This window comes from Hetaerina americana, unplaced genomic scaffold (genome assembly GCF_022747635.1).
Source record: "Hetaerina americana unplaced genomic scaffold, ioHetAmer1.1.p SCAF_3, whole genome shotgun sequence".
In the NCBI taxonomy this organism is placed as follows: Eukaryota; Metazoa; Arthropoda; class Insecta; order Odonata; family Calopterygidae; genus Hetaerina; species Hetaerina americana.
Window position 1 is genome coordinate 82796785 of NW_027286874.1, and position 18159 is coordinate 82814943.

At 37.7% G+C, this 18159-nt stretch overlaps 1 protein-coding gene across 2 annotated transcripts in view; it reads right to left on the minus strand.

Moving 5' to 3' along the window:
• The window catches only part of LOC139690233 (uncharacterized), a 239547-nt gene extending 221618 nt beyond the window's left edge, over positions 1 to 17929 (minus strand). For both annotated transcript variants that reach the window (XM_071587555.1, XM_071587554.1), the window contains exon 1: positions 17673 to 17929. In XM_071587555.1, the coding sequence (XP_071443656.1) occupies positions 17673 to 17823 (151 nt within the window). In that variant the 5' untranslated portion in view covers positions 17824 to 17929. The remainder of the gene's footprint in view (positions 1 to 17672) is intronic.
• Between the last annotated feature and the right edge of the window lie 230 nt (positions 17930 to 18159).

The following is an 18159-nucleotide window of genomic DNA, read 5'->3' on the forward strand; positions in this document are numbered from 1 at the left end:
TTTATTGGTAAAGATACCCTATATGTACATTAATATCCGTTAGGCGGAGCCTTACAATGGGACATGTTTGTTCACATATATTGCTAAGGTAGATACAAATCTCACAAGCAGTTTATTCGGCTGATGCTGAATTTTGAATAATAATTTACATCATTATCAAAAATACGGATATAGTCAATCCATGGAAGAAATCACGCCTGGTTTTGTACGGCGTGGAAACATGGTCGCTTAAGCAAGATAATGAGCGTAAATTGAAGACCTTTGAAATGTGGATGAGAAGAAGACGGAAAAGGTGAAATGACCAGAAAAGAACATAGACAAGAAATGCTGGGCATGGTGGGAGAGGATAGGGGATTGTTAGTAAAAATCCGAAGAAGGCAGGAAAGATGGATTCAGAGCAATTTAATTGGCAATGGGAGGTTGAAGAGTGTGCTAGTGAGGAGAAAATTAGGCAAGCGAGGAAGGGGCAGGGATAGGGTGGGGATGTTGCACGGAATTAAGGGTGGAATAATTATGCGGAATTGAAGAGGTGGTAATTCTAATGTTGGATGCTGACTTGTATTTTATTGAGAGAGGCAAGGAAATTGTCACTGTACTCTTTGGTAGATTGGTAACTTGTGCCCATTCAAAACCTATCTTCACCCGTAGAGTACCAATAATACTTATAAATGTATGCGCTCATATGAAATATTTTTTACAGCCAATTTAAGGTTGGATTTTTTGCCAGTGAATAAAGAGCCAATTTTGCTTGAGTTTTTGTTTGCAAATTTTGGAATAAGTTCATCATTGAGCTTCTCCCATAGTTAGTATGTACTAGCATTAGTATAAGATAGTTAATTATGTCTCTTTTTGTATTTTTCGTCTACAGGTTCTCTGATCTCTTAACTGTTTAAATTTTTGTGTGACATATTTTTGGGTCAAACTTTTTGGCAATACTACATATCAATTATAGAAAATCTTTGCGAAGCGATAATTTATATTTACAATCTACAAATTCTCCAACACATTTTGCGAATTCGTAGTTTTCCTTGTGCTAATTCGGAGGTAAGATTCATTCATTCAATGACTGAGTAATCAGTGCAAATTAAACGAAATAAAAACGCTAAAATCCTAACGAAAACCTATTTTTTGAGACGTGAAAAGCTTCACCCCATTTATAGTGGAATAACTAGGGAGATTTAAGGAGATAAAAAGGCAAAAAATTAAAATGTTATTGAATTCCATTCCAAATTCAAATATTTTAAAACTAGGTAATATTTTCAAACAAGTTGAAAATAGCGATATTTAATGCCGACTAATAACTTCTCTATTGTCGTAAATTTTTAAATGTTAACTTATCCCATGAATCACCTCTTGAATTGTCTGCCTGCTTTCAGTTAGAGAATTGGAGATGACGGCTACAAAACTCTATTCCGGGATATTGTACGTCGACTGTCTTTCGAATTTTCGAGTAACATTTAATCCTCAACTTAGTAACTTGCATCGTAATTCATATAGTTTATAGTACATTTTTACGTGTTAAGAAGAATTATTGTATCAGAGAATTCTTTCCGACTTAATTACATGAAGTTATTGTAAATTTCTAGTAGTTTTACCTAAACCATGATCTCACAAAATGAGGTTGTCAAAGTATTAATTCCCCAATTCGCAAAATATTTTTATATTCTCACGCAGTTAATAATAATCTTGATAATTAACACTTTATATTTACTAGGTATATACTGGAGAAACAATAGGATTAAAAAATAATATTTATGATGCCACAAACCAGTTTCTCGCCTTTATAATGACCCTATGCCTTTAAATTTTAAAACCAAATATTTTTACAATCTTCAAATAAAAAGACTGATTACCTTCATTTTAATGCTTATTATATATTTTTTTAAAACCCTGTCTTGAAAAGAGTGCATATGCGAAGTTATATGGCAAGGAAAAACTTTACCGGAGCTATAATATCTCTGTTACTGTTAGACTTCTGCAGTTATGCATTAATATTTCATATGAAGACACCACGAACTTTAAACACAAGCGACGTAAAAGTGATTAAAAATATATACATCATGAATCCAAAGGGAAAGAGATGAGATGAAAATCACCGGCCTGACCACACAGAGACAATATGCATGTACAATTCTACAGAATAAGCATTTTGCATATTTAAAATACAAATATATTTTAATATGCTGAGCAAAACTATATTTTCTTGGTAAAATTGAAGTTTAAATTTAGTTTTAGTGCTTAAAACTAATCAAATCGTATCATAAAATCTCACCATAAGGGTGTATTAGTAAGAATGTTTATTACAATGTAAAATATCTACAATTTTTAAGCCACTTTCCACAAATTTAGCTCACCATTTGATGGCAGGCATTAATAAACCAAAGACATTATTATGTAGTACTTCCTCTAAAATTAAGAAGGTTACAAGTCCAATCTTCCAAGCGGAACGCTGACAACTTGAATGTGCACCCATTAACTGAAATACCCGAAAGAGTGGTCATTACTTTTATTTTATCCAGCAATACGTTTCAACATTGGTAGCCGCTAGATACAAAGGGGGCATAATAACATATCACACTCGTAGATATGTACCTAAAAACCACTCAACCTAACATACCGGAATTATCCACACTTTGAGTTGGAAACTAATTCTCCAGTCACTACTTCACATAATGTATTAATCACCTTATGGAACAGTGTACTCGTCCTGGTTTTACTATGGCGTTCTGTTTAAATCTCATTATCAATCTAGAGAACATTATGGTTGAGCTCAATTTTGAATTTGTTCAGCTCATGGTTATTTTATTGTAACATTTTCATAGTCTAGCACTTAAACAAACGAATTGCACAATTACGCAAATATTTCCATTAAAATTTAATGAATAATATGGTTGGAGTTTCATCGAATACAACATGTATATTCTTACTATTTTTATTATACGATATGTTAATGATATTTTTCATTATTTGTGTATCTATTAACCGAGGCGTCACATTTCCCAAGGAATCAGATAGCTTTGCCGACAGCTCATAGTTCCATAAATGTTATCTTTCGTTACCGAAGTTTAATCGATGGAACGATGATGAAACATACACTTCGTAATAGGAAAGACACGAATTTTTCTCTTAATATCATGGTCTGGAAAATTACAGCGGTTCAATAGGCCTCAATCACAAATATGACAAGCTGAAACAGCAAACCTGCTCCTCCAAAGAGACTACCGTACAAACAATAATTTCGGGCATCTCCATTTATTTCCTACCGAGTAAATATCACTGATATACTGCCTTAAGATCCTTGCTTGCCTGCGTTTGGAAAATATTTCCATGAAGTTTATCTCTATGGTCTCTAATATCATCATCAAAATCCTTTAATGTTCCGAGAGACAATTGAGAAGGACGGCTACGATGTGTCGACTGAAAATTACTTCCCCTTAGATCACGCCTCCAATCGCGTGCTTATCCACGCCGGCCGACTCTTGCTACTCCCACGCAGACGTGGGCACCCTCTCGTCCGAGAGCCACGACGAAATACTAAACTAATCACTAAGTGGACGTTTGCTGGGTGCATGAGGAGGGTATTGTATCGACCAGGAAAATTCCGGGAGAGAAGCATGGCGGGTTGGGGGTGCATGTGGAGGGGGTTAGAGCTGTGGTGTGGGGTGGAATAAAGAGGGAGGATTGGTGAGTTTAGATGTGGATGTACATGTGGTATCGAATGTGTGCCGGCGATCCTTCGGGTCGAACAATCGATAGAGCGGTTACGCCCACTTCCAGACCAAAAACGTCCCGAGACCGCTTCCGTTTGATTAGATACAAGCGGACGCCGCGTACCGCTATGATTAATAGGGGGCATCGCATGATTTAGCCTGCGTTTGAAGATAGCCGAAAAGTAAAATTAACGAGATTGCCACGGGGGCAAAATAATGACTCTTAAAAGGTTTTGTGTTCCATGCGAAGGGGAAAAATAATATCTCCATCTGGATCGGGTCGCCGCCACTCTCGAACGCTTCCAACGGAGCAAAGTTATTGAAAACCATCGAGTGAAGTTTATTTGCGAACATTACTAGGGTTCAAGGGAGTAAAATGAAGCCGGGAGTAGAGTCTGCTGCGTACGTCAGGTATACTGCGAGGCCAAGTCTATCACATTTATGCTTCCATATCTTAAAATCAAACGTGTCATGAGTTCTTTAGAACGACTGGTTCATTCGAACTCGAGAATTACCAAATTATTGCTACTCGGTGAAACGTAAAAGCGTTAACTTAAATTAAAGATGACCCGGATCATTTTTATTTTCAACAGAATGCTCATTGATATCTTTCATGCCTCATTCATGCTTCTGTAGCATCTCGCCAATAGCAATTTAACTGTAGATGGGTAGTTAGGTATGGTAAGAATTCATATTAGGCATTAAGCCTACCACTTGATATCCAATGCCTTAGACCACGGAAAGGTATTTTTCCCCGATCAATGCTACCCTCAATGTTTCAGGAGTTACCACTGGATAATTTGTTTTCCTCTCGGCAGGCAACGATGCAAAGGCAGGAAATCCACAAGTCTTCCAAAGTCTTCGCCTTTAAATTTCTATTGGGAAAAGGTTAAGTTTTTACTTAAAATGCATTCGCAATTGTGCACCGGGAGTATTATCAAAGAGCCAACACGTAATGTACTTCAATAACTTAATGAAAAGTCACGCACCCTGAGAAAATTACATTACTTAGGTTGTCTTACCATATTCCACGTCTGCCAAGGAAAATATCTACACATGATTAAAGAGAATGAACGAAAAAAAATATTATGTGTCATAAAGTTAAATGAAAGCGCATTATCAATTATAAATTATCAAAAATACACTGGTAAACAAATGTCAAATGCAACATTAATAATAATATAATAATAAATAATAAAAATAAATATAAACGCTGAAATTTCATAGTTTACTCACTAAAGAACCCAAAACTAAAAGGCAGCAAGGTTCAGATAGGCTTAGTTTGGATATTAATTGGCGTAACTTTAGAATTTTCACATGCTCCTTGAAATGAGCCGGTATTTTTGATGAATCATTCAAATAACAATCAGCATGTTCTTTTATTTATTTCATTTACTGTATAAGTCTGAGAAAACGTTCTATAACCGGCCACTCTCATAGTTTTAATTACTATGGCAACAAATTTAACATATTGGCCATTAGTAACAGTTGGGTGAGTTCAGAAACACCACCTGCTTCATAACTATAAGTTAATAAATGTTGACATTATTTTATGAATATTTTTTAAATTTTATTTTACTGTTTTAAAAAAATTACTCGCAAGGATAATTTGTTGAAGTGCATCGTGGCATTCCTAAGTTCAACATTTTTAATCAACCATTTCTCTGTGGATTTCATGCTATTTACCTAATAGAAAATCATTTTAAAATCAAGTTATTAGCCTAATCAAAATTGAGCGAAGATATTGAAATGTTGCTTCGGAATCCACTAAACCGAATAAAATTTAAAGTAGACAAATAAATAATCTCTAGCTAAAATTGTATACCATGATGTATATTTTGAGAAGTATTCCAAACAGGAAATGATTTTGATAGATTCAATCCTGAGATCCCGAAAATTTTGTTCCTTGCCAAAACTCTTGCGCGACCAATCGACAACAAATAAACACAAAATACCATTTGAGCAACGCAATACATGTATTTCAATGCAACAATTTCAGAGTATAAAAATCATTCGCCTTGACCGGGATGTTTACACTCTGAAATTGTTGCATTGAAAAGAATATAAGCAGATGACTCCGTTATAAGTTACTGTTGCGGCATCTCCCGCAGTTTCTTTGGTAATATATGTATTTCGAGAACGGCGTTCAGTAATCTTGAACTGTCAATAACGTAGATTCCTGGACATCATTCATTCTCGAGATTCCATTTGTAACGATCATCATTTGTATGTTTCAGTTTGCCGCTTTCTGATTACTAAGATTCAATAAAGTTTTTAGTTTAAGAGGTATTGCTTTTTAAATATGTGCATTCAAAACTCTTTTAAATACATTTACTTTAGAAAAATAAAATACGACTTTCGTTAAATGACGATAACACAAAAAAGAACAAGTACATTTGACAATTCACTAAGCCATCGCTCTAACTGTACTCGTAAACTATTTCAGATTTAACTAAAGATATTGTCAACAAATGCTTGTGATAGGTCACCTTTGAAATATTTTCCAGTGATTGCTCATACTTGTATTTGGTTCTCAAAAAAACAAACGTAAAGTTACTTACTACTATACTTCCTCTACCTGCAATCTAGCATAAAATATGCAATTAGCATTAGAATTTGATAATGGCTGTTCGATATGGACCTACTCATTTCACGAATTTGGATAAGTGTTGTTAAAAAAACAAGCCAAGAGTCGACCTCCTAAGGAAAGGACGCTTAATGTCAGTCTAACTTTCACTCCACCAGAGGGTATAGATAAATCGAAATTTTCTCCGCACAACACCATTACAGGCCTTGGGTGAAACAGATAAATAATGTCACAGGACACTCCCGGGCATAACTTCGACTGGCCTTTGTGGATGGTGAATTAGCTAAATACAAAATATTTATTTGTCGGCGTAGGCGCACAAACACGAGGGGAAAATTGAAAGTACCGACAGCTTTAGGCATTGCTCGTTGAAACAGAGACGCCCTCGTCAATAATTTACGGCATTTATGTTAAACACTGGCTTACAAGGCGAATTTCTAAAAGCTATAGTTTATAGAGTGATTTCAATAATTTTTTAGGTGGCACCATGGGTTTCCTAAGATTATCGAAGGAAACCTCGAGGATTCCCGCCGCGGTGCGAGAGAGATTGAGAAAACAAAAGAAGGGGAAGTCTGCGAAATTTAAAAGTATGGAAAAAATGCAACATTTTTTACGCTAAACTGGTAAGATACACTGCTTACAGGTACACGTTAAAAGACGCAGTTCATTTTTGCTTCAACTTAATTGCCAAGATACCGAGAATTGAAGGTTTTAACATGCACATCCGTGCCTTTGGGATGGAAAAACCTTCGTGCTAGATATCTAAGATACTTGTATGCATAAAGGATCGGCACCGGTACTATGTGATTGCTCTAACTACACCTGGACGATTTCCCGTGTTCAGTTAAAGGTTTAATATATTTGTAGCCCTAAGCATAAAAGATATACATGAATCATAACCAGGTGAAGGTGATCCATTAAACAGATCGAGATGGTGCGGTGGCTATCGTACTGGCTTCCCACCCAGAGGGTCTGGGTTCAAATCCCGGTGGTGTTGAATATTTTTCAGAGGTATCTTGATCCCTATTTGAGGTGCTTTGTGGAGGGCACTTTGAGTGAGTATGCCGTCCGTCGGATGGGACGTTAAGCTGCGGACCCCCTGGCACCTTTCGTAAAGAGTAGGCTAATGCCGACGCCGGGTTTCTCTCCATCCTTTATCCTTTCCTATCCATCCCCTATGGCGCAAATTACCTCAGCTGTCGGTCGCCTCCCCTAAATACTACTACTAATGTGTTCCATTAAAGCTTCAATGTCTCGAACCGCATGGTCTCGGTTTAAATCCAAGTCATATCTCTATTCACCCTCAAGTAAACTGAAGCAGTGAGGTTTTCCGAGCAACTTATCTTCCTGGTAATCCGGAGGAACTATTGTCTCTGCTCTTGACGCGTGAATGTGACACGTTGCGGGGTTTCGCACAAGATGAGTTTACTATCCTATTAAAAACCAACCTTCGGGTTCGTTACTATGGCGCTCAAAACTTCTTCCTTTGACGTAAAGGCAAATTAACTTGGTCATTCCTATTAGTATTTCATTAAACACGTCGGATGTGTGCCGGACAAGCGACAGTGGAAACATTGGAAACGCATGAGAACAAAAAAGATTAAACAAATTTCCTTCGATGTGTGAGAGAGATTAACGGACGACATATCCTCTGTTTGAATGTATACACTATGTAATTTTTTTTTAATTCCTCCCTAACCTGACGTTCTGAAAATTAGGTCGACCGCACAAGTAAGACAATACTCATTCGCACTATACAGAAATCGTGTACGGATGGTTGATAATTAGCTACAATACCATGATTTATTTCGATTTTGATAAAAAATCGTCATCAAGAGGTGCTAGAAATATACGTTCATCTACAATTTTTCTTCGATACAGGTAACACCAAAATTAAGGAACACATTATTTCCATGTAAAATAATGTATGTGTGATTGTCGTATAAATAATTTAGCTACTGGATCATATTTTCAACTATCGAGCAAATTTTCAACAGCCAATAAGACATAAAAAATGGGTTTGATTCAAAAGGGACGTTTATATCTCCATGAAGATGAAAATTTTTACCACAGCTCAAAATAAGTAACCACAAATTTCACATAACTACGAGGGCTTAGTTTAAATTACATATTCGGACAGAATTGATCTAGCGTATTTTTAAAATTTTATGGGCATTATTTACTCATCTTCCCAATGCAACGTCGATATTACCCCTCTTCTTTTTTATGCTACATAAGGTTGAGTAGCTCTGCCCGCAAGGAGGACTAAGTAGGGTGAATTGTTTAGCCCTTTTAAATCTTATCTTGTGAGGCGAAGTGTACGGCAAGTCGAGAAAAGTTCGTAGTGCGACGGACCCGTCTTTGTCTTCAAAAGTTTGAAATTGAACACCTAAGATCTGTGCTATGTAACACTATGACACACATCCCTACGGATAAACACAGCATCGATCGTGACCTAACTACTAAATGTGTCCTGCGGTTTAAGAACGACCTCTCACTGACAGCTGCAATAGACTTGAACACTTAATGTCTGTAATCAAAAATACGACGCAAAAAAAATATCGCTGGGTGAGCTTGGAAACATCATTTAAAACTTACAATAATTTTGCATCTCTTAGGAATCGGATTAAGTGGATTTGAAAAAATGATCCAACTAGCGTAGTAATTTATGATGAAGAGCGATGCTGAGACTGAATCATTACAAATCACAAGTTGGAAGTAGGAATAACATGCAATGCAAAAACATAATTGGTATCCTGAACTTGCTTGGTGGCATGAACGAAGTCCAAGGGTCGGAATGTATTGTCTTCGTTCGATCAAAACCAAGTTAATCAAATCCTAATGCTAATAATAAAACTATATATGATTTACGAGCATATATATATATATATATATATATTTACATCTATATTTCTCTGTAAATATACATAGATATATAATATATGCGTCAATGTTTATCATTATCAGTATATATTTATACCCTGCAAGCTACCGCCAGGGTGTGTGGCAGGGGGTGAATACACACCAGAATATTTTTACCCAAACATGACTCTACTTCGGTCGAACAATGTTATCATGATCCCCTATCGTTCGTGGAAAAATGGCATCTTAAATGTATATTTTCTAGACTTAATCTCTCTAATTTTATAAGCATGATCTCTGCTACCGCAGTAAGATGGGGGTAACAATATATTTTCAACATCAGTGATAAAGAAACCTCCTTCCAATTAATGCAAGAGCTTCAATCTCTAATTTAACCTTCGCTCCGTGAGTGATTCCCAGCCTAGCTGCTCTAATATTTTGGATACGCTACTGAGTCAATCATACCAACGTTTTACAAATCTAGTTCCTCTACACCTTACGCGATCCAATTCGTTATTAATCCAACTTCGTGAGGATCCCATATACTTGCATCATATTCTAAATGAGGGCTAACCAGCGACAGATAACATTTCTCTTTGACCTTTTAATCACATTTACCAAGTACTCTCCTGACAAAATCCTAAGTTTTTGCTAGCTTATTCATATATTCCCCGTATGTGTTTCACCCAGGAGAGATCGTGAGTGAGGGTAACGCTTAGGTATTTTATTGAGTCTACACATTCCATTTCGATGTTCCCAATGCAGTAGGCGTTCTGGTAGAAATTGCTCTTTTTCCAAAAAATTATGACTACGCACTTTTTTAAGTTCAATTCTAATTACCAAGTGTCGCACCAGCGTTGTATAGCATTACGGTCATCTGACAAAGCTGCTGTATCCTTAGGATCACGGATATCACGTTAAACCTTTGCATCGTTGGCAAATAAACGTATCTTACTAGTGACTACGGATTCAATGTCGTTAATGTAAAGAGGGAATAAAAGAGGTCCGATGACACTTCCCTGGGGGAACACCTGAAATAACTTTACTGCATTTGAGCAAATTCCATCTATCACAACTCTTTGGGCCCGACTATTCAAAAAGTCTTTAATCCAAATATATATATAATATTATATATAATATTATATATATACATTTTTATATGTAAAGAAGGAATAAAAGCACAATGACTTTACTTTGAAATGTTACTTTTTTATTCATATATTATCATTAAAATAATTTAAAACACAGGAAATCTTTTAAATATCTTTATCTGTCAATTTTTATTGCACTTTTAAATATTTATTTACCCGAAAATATTAGTTCTAAAAATTATAAACTGCAAATACGGATAGAATAGGTCATACTGATGGAGAAGTTAAATGCGTTTTATACTAAATGGAAAAATCGAATTAGAGCAGTTTCTATTTCCGGCAACAAGTCGTTCTTATATTCACGTTTAAATCATTGAAATGAGTTCATAATTTGTATTTTAACGGTCAATTTACTAACTTTTCAAGCCTTAATTTTTCGAAAATTATATGTCTAAATACAGAACTTAAGGTATGATTCTTAATTTTGTTTACTAATCAAAGATACCAATTTAGAAATAGAATAAGCATGTACTCTAGCGGTCATTTGATATCAATTGATTTTGATGTCATCACCCCAATAATTGATTAAATTATTCTTCACATTTTCTTAAAGGATGAGTTTTAGGCTCTTAATCATTAATCATGATGTTCCCTCTCAGCTCGAGCTGTCCATGTAGACAGGCAGGAAGTCCGCCATCTTCATCACTCAAAATTAGCAAACACTACGATACACATTATTAAATGTCCCTTTTAATAGAAGATATGCCAATTTTTATTTTCATCTCCTGACACCAAGGTAACAAGTAGGGCAGCCATAGGATAAAGATCTGCCTTCATCGTCCTTTATGGCGCATAACGTGATGACTTGGCACCGATTACTACACATGAACGACTACTTCTCGCTTCAAATTTTTCACGAACACAAAGTCATCTATAACTACCTATAGCATAGTCACGTTAGTAAATTTGTCCGTTTTTTTCAATGGAGCACTAAGTTCCTCTAAATGAAAACGAGATAGCCTCTAAATTGAGAGTTATCTTCGATTCTATGTTTCTCTGCATTTCTGAGGCATCTGGTGGTTCTTAACACGAACTATTTACCAAATATCCCTGGTCGAGAAGGGGTTTTAACTCGTTGGTTGAAATATAAATAGAGATCAATGGTCAAAAGGTAACAAAAAGGATGATGAAATCTGAGCGTAAAGGACACTAGCACAAAACGCTCAGTATTCGAAACGGTCAGTAGCCGGACGCTCTACCAACTAATGAGGATGAGCGTTCGGCTAACGATCGGGTTCAAATCCGGATGACTAAAAGCACCCTCAACTTCAGCCAAGCTCTTCGAATTTTTGGGTACCAGACCAAATGGGGAAGCGCATGTGGGATGAGAAAAGAATCCTCCTAACCTGACGTGTGGATATCTCACAAGGGCTCAGTAAGAGACGAGTTTCATCCGACCTTACCTTTGAAACAATTCATCGAGTTGATGATTGCGATGGGTGGATTCCCCTAGCAGCTCACTAAAATCAACCAATTGCCAGTCAGTAGGGACCAACACTTTCATGAGAAACTTTATTCACCACACTAAATGAGCTGCTACATTTTACGGATATTGATAGAGAATCGGTCCTTTTACTTAACGAGTATAGCTTAAAAAATGAAAGATCGTCCATGGTATTCCTTAATGGTGCAATTTAATTCATTTTTAAAATGCAGGAATACGCCTTATACCTTAGAAATAGGTTATTCGACATTTAATGTAATTGGTTAACGGAAAAAGATAAAAAACATAGAGCCTCCACATCCTGTGCAGATAAATTGTGTTAGTGATGCATGATGTCCAGCCTCCCGCAATGTGGCCGACTTATTTGCATCACATCTTTACCAAAGAGACCAGTTAAAAGATCAAATTAAGTTGAATGTCGTGAAATTTGACATCATTTTACAGATATTACCTCCTTTAGAGTCACTGAATGTATAATAAGCTCACTTCGACAAAGCACCGGCTAAGACGGCCGCCTAAGGTGTCATTGCTGTTCTCCTCGGTCGTTATCGATTTCTCTAAACGCTCTATAGAGTCAGAGGCACTCAGAAAGTACTGCTTTAAGTGTTTCATAATCGATTTTTTCTATTATTTTGTTAAAGTCAGCGTCATATTCACTCCACTTAATTACTGCGGGGGCAAAAAATTATTTTCATTCGGTTTGATACATTAAAGAGTAAAACTAGATTAATGGATGGTTTATTTAAAATTTGGCTGTTAATAGATTTTTGAAGCTAAACATCTCATATATGGGACAGCAATTGCTTAAAAAAAGAAACAATAATCAAAATATCTTCCTTTAGTTAAAAAAATATGGCAAATTAATGTCTCATAATTGATTTCACGATTTATTCAGGCTTAACTTCGTAGAAAACTTTCCATATTCTCGAAATGAACAAGCATTGCATAGTATTGTTCCACAATCTTCAATATTGACTGCTGTTTCGGCAGCTTCATCATCAAAGTACCTTGTTGATGACCGTGATCTTTTGAAACGGCAGATGGCATTAAAAGATGAAATGCGTTAAAATACGGAGCAGTGTTTTTTTTAGTTTCATTTCGGGAAAATCAATTTTGAATCCGGGAGTTCACCATAATATTATTAGCATGCGCTGTTTCCATGGCTAAAGTTCGCTCCCTTTCTTGTTTTTTAAATTTTGTATTGTTTTTTTCGGTGCATGGGCTTAAAAAGTTTAAATTACTATCGGAATCCGTAAATCTATTCAAAAGAGAATTAATTAAAGCCCATCACATTCAGTAATTTTAATTAAGTTCTCAATTACACACATGAATTTCAGTGAGCTTTGTTGGAATAAATGCTCCTTTTGGTCATTGAAATTCGCTCAGATGCATAAAATACATTCATAATACATGATAAGCTATTTCATCCACAGCAAGTGTGTACAGTAAAGCTTTTCCATAATAAAAGGAAAGACTTGTACTTTTCCACAGATTTTATTATATGGTACAACGCGTTTGCCATATACCAAAACGTGTTGTACCATGTAATAAAATCTGTGGAAAAGTACAAGTCTTTCCTTTTAGTATGGATATTAAATACTTCCACGAAGTGAAGCCAGAAACAATAGAATATATTAGTAAAGCTTTTCATCATTACGTGTTTAATGGATTCTCAAGTAGGAAACTGCAAGTAGCCTTCAAAGTACACTACAGTCTATGGTAAAATACAGTGACCCCAAATTTTCAATTCCCGCTGAAGCAAATTCGTATAGTGATCCGATATTAAAGAACATTAATTTTTTCCAGTGCTGAAAAGTATCCTGAATCGACTTTCCTTTCATTCGGCACTGGCAAAGTTCTCACCCTTCCCGATAATGGGAATGCGTTGGACCCAACAGAAAGGAATAGATCCTGACGTGTGTCCCCCGTTACTCTCCCAACCCCTCCCCCCCAATTACGTGTTCGAACACCGACGTGGCCACTCCGTCCAATAGCTCCCGGATTCCTCAAAAGAGATTCTCAATTTCTTCAGATCGATTGGTCCCAAGCATTCGGACACCTTCTCTGGGTAACCCTGTCAAAGACAGTGAACGAGTTGTTCCCCTATCTCTTTCTCGTCCGTTGAATGCCCGAGGCCCCTCCCACCCTTCCGCGAGACCTTATCCTTTCAATCCTAATTGCGACGTGGATTCCGCTGATTACGCGAGTTGTTTCCTTTCATAAATTTCCGCATTCAAAACGAGGACGGCCATCTCCCACCCGGCCTCGCGACCTCGGGAAACAATGGTCTGCTGCAGCGAGCTAGGCTGAAACACCACATGGATACAATGCTGAACTTGCACTAAAAACCTCTTTCCCGTTGCTTTCCGTTTCATATTACAACAGCTATGTGCAAGCACACTCTAGAGAACATTGTAGTCAAACAAAGGAAATTGTTTACAGTAGTCGCTATAACAAGTACAAGTACACTTCGGAAATATCTTCATGTCTTAAATTAAAGCAACAGCATGTCGAAGCATTCATTCTTCAACTGTCCTACAATGCACTTCCAGAAGCTTTATTATCACCAAAATTAAATGATGAATTATGGAAACACACCTGTATGGCATTGCAAATTTAACTTCCATATTTATAAAAATATTTAATGAAATCTCACTGAAGAGGCCGAAACTAGGAGGAATAACACGTACAGATCTCTTTGTCGATGTAATTTTCCATGATATATTTTTGAGAACCGATTTTGACAAATAGTGTCATTACATATTCGTTGAAAATGCCATACTTATTTATGGTAAATGTATTACTTTACAAAAGGACCTATATAAATGTTTTATAATTATCTACATTATCCGCATGACATGGCTGAGTAACACAATAATGAAATACTTATCAAAAATAACTATTACTCCCCCAAATACTGCAAATCTGCCGCTACATTAATGCTAACTTTACAAAAATATTGAAGCTTTTGAGGCTCCATGAGAATTGGCTTAATACACGTAATGATGGAAATGATAATCTACCAGATACCCAATAGCAAGTTAATCATATAGTTATCTCAACATACTTTGATATATTTAAATAATTATCAGTTAAAAGAGTTATGAAATATTTACACTGATTTAAAATATGCACTTAATGTTTATTTTATTTATAGGAAAATGATTGTTTTTTATTCCTCTGTTTGAATAGAAAATAATAATTCATAGTCTCTAAGCTTAGAAATCACCTTCAACTTTCCTATTTGGCTAGAGCAAACAGAACAAATATTGTAGTTCTTGGTCCACTATGGAGATGCAAAAATGATCATGGCACTGCAAATGCTTTGTTTATGATTCCATTTTGCATACAGCCCGGTAAATGTATTAATTTCGGTCATTCCCGTCGCATATATGAAAACATATCTTAATTCTTCATTATTACATCGTAGCTTACTAGATAAATCAATGAGGAATCATAGGATATACTACAAGCAAAAAATAATTATATTTTGGGAGATCTAGGGGCGCGAGTAAAAATGTCTAACGCTACAAATGGTATTGAAATGGTTGAGGAATTTTAATCAAAACAAAATATGAAAATGAAGAAACTGCTACCATACTCGTACTCAAAAGTAAAATTATTGAAGAAATAAGTTATCTCCTCCAAGGAAGAAATCAGAAATCTAAAAACTCTTCAAACTTCAAACTTCAAAAGCAACTTCTAATTTTCTTATTAATTACTTGATTTTAACTTAAGTTAGAGTAAGACTAAAATTTCTGACAGCCCGGTACGGAAGAACCCGAGAAAATTTCCCGCCTGGCATTTAAATTTAACAGGGTCTGCTGGCTCATAGGCAACGCTCCAACCTAAATGTTCCCGCGGGATGAAACGAGGCTGGCGCTGAGTTTTACAGAAATAATTATTCACTGGATTGCCGGATCGAATTCCGTAACATTCTGAGGCAAGACGGGATCAGATAACATCTTTCGTGCCTAGGGGTGAACTCCATAAACGAAATTCTAGATCTTTGAGGAAGCAAAACCATACAGTTTGGCTGGAGCGGTGCCTCGGAGCCCGCCGACGCTGTTTCATTTAAATGTCAGTCGGGCAAATTTCTGGTGTACTTCCGGACTGGACAGATGGTCAGTAAATGTTGTAATGTTTATGCTCAATATAAAAAAACGGCAGTAATAGGATAGTTAAAGGCTGCTTTCTATGACGAGCCAAAGAATTCCTGGGTTGATGAATTTATTGGCCAAGTGACCAAAAAATTAATTTTCCGAAAGCCTCCTCGACATGAAGACACCGACCACCTAGAAACAAGTATGTCTCTCTTTCCCGAATCTCACTATTTATTCCAAAATTAAAATGAATTTAGTAACTCTCCACAATTTTATTGGTTAGTGGAATGATGCATAGCGCACACATCAGTATGCTAGTGCCAGTGTGGTGGAACGCGTGGCTCCGCCAAGAAATACGAAGAAACTATGGAAAATTGCAAAGTTCATTTTAACCGAGGACATCGATCACTCCCGCGAAGTCACCCCCACATCATTTAATTCTATTAAATTTAATACGATTAAAATTCCACCCTGAGGCGGGAGGAGGGGGGGGGATAAAATAAGTTCATCCCGATGTTCGGCAGCCGAGGACACATCGAAAGCAAGAGCGCATCCCGCCACTCCCACGCCTTGAGTTGAAGTGCTCGATCCTCTTTCTCCCTTCCACACGCTGCGGGAATCAAGCCATGGTTCCCTTCCGCCCTCCCCCGTCCCCCTTTGCCGCTCCCACAAACCATCACCTCACGTGCCTCCTCCTCCCTCCGGCCGTCCTCCTCCCCCTGAATCCAACGAGGTAGCTTGACCAGGAAACCACGACGCAAGTTTAATAGTTATCAACAACCTGGCGCAATTTCACCCGTGGGAAGACGTCACGGGCTACTGATGTTAAACTTAAAAACTAAAAGTCCACTTAAAATGGAAACGCAAGTGACCCCATTCGATCCGACGTCCCCCAGCGTCACCAGTGGTGATTACGGAGAATAATGGATTTTTTCAACACCACTGCCGCGGAATTCACTGATGCGAGCTCAATAAAGCCTCGTGAGTTTTTTTTTAAGGATTAAAGAATTTTTGTCCGTGATATCACTCCGGGATTTTTGAGGCAAAGTTATTCCTTCTTCCCGAAATTTCTGGAATTTTCCGGAAAACGCCATCAGAAACAATAATTCTGAATTCTCTCAAATCTGCTAAACCTTTAGCAGCTTTTTATGTACGTATGCTCTCCTTTAGGTTTAAAAAATAAATAATCTTATAATCAATAAAATTTACTTCAAAACGCTATTTTTTCAAGCGATTGTAAGGACTTGAACATTTTCCCTCCCGTGTGTAAAATACTTCACTATATATAGATAAGTGGTTCCGAAAAAAATGTCTACCATTAAACGTCAGTTGAGAGCAAAAAATAGCGCTAAGAACAAAAAATATCGATACAAATATCAGTAAACCTATATTCAGGTACATTGCTTGACTAGTTTCATACTCTAAAGAATTTAGTCTTACCTACAAACGTTCTATCGAGAAATTAAATGGATAATTTAGCTCAAAATCTCGCATTGCACAGCATAGAGCAGTATTTTATCAGATATTCCATCCTATTCATTTGAGAATATGCGACTGGAACCACGGCTGAGCAGAAAGCAACACATTGTAAGTCATGTAATAGAAGAACGAGTCGAATGGCGTAAACTATTTAACAGGAAACTTGTCTTCCGATGCCGTACATGCCGGGTGGCCGGCTCGTGATGGCAGTTGCACAATTGTCGAACCGAACGTCGTCTAACGTCCAACGCACCAAACTCAAATTGTTTACAGGTGCACCACCTGACCGCCGCCAATTGAGATAGAGATAGAGGGGTGGGAGGTCCCGTGACTCACCGGTTCCGTTACCGAGGTCCGGGGGCAACGAAGGCTCCAGGCCCTCCTGATCCTCCTCCTCTTCTTCCTCATAGTAATCGTCCCGCTCCCAGGAGAGAGCCACGAGGCACGACGTGATGGCCACCAGGAACACGGGCTGCAACTGTTGCATCGTGGCGACGGCCACCGTGACCGCCCGCCCTCCTCCCTCCTCCCCACGGCGAGGAGAAAGAGGAGAAAGAGACCGCGAGGAGGAAGCCGACGGCTCCTGCCGCCGGTGGACGACGACCAAGACGACCTCCTTCTCTTCCCTCCTCCCCCTCCACTCCCCGGACCCTCCCTCCGGGGTAGGGGCCCCCACCGCCGATCACCTCCCGGGGACGCCGATGGACGAGGAAGAAACAGTGGCGCGGTCTCAAGGGGTGTCGATCCTCCTCCCCTGCCGTCCGAGGGACCCTCCTCGTCAGCGGCCTCGGGGCGCACCGGCGGCGACGGCGGTAGCGCTGGC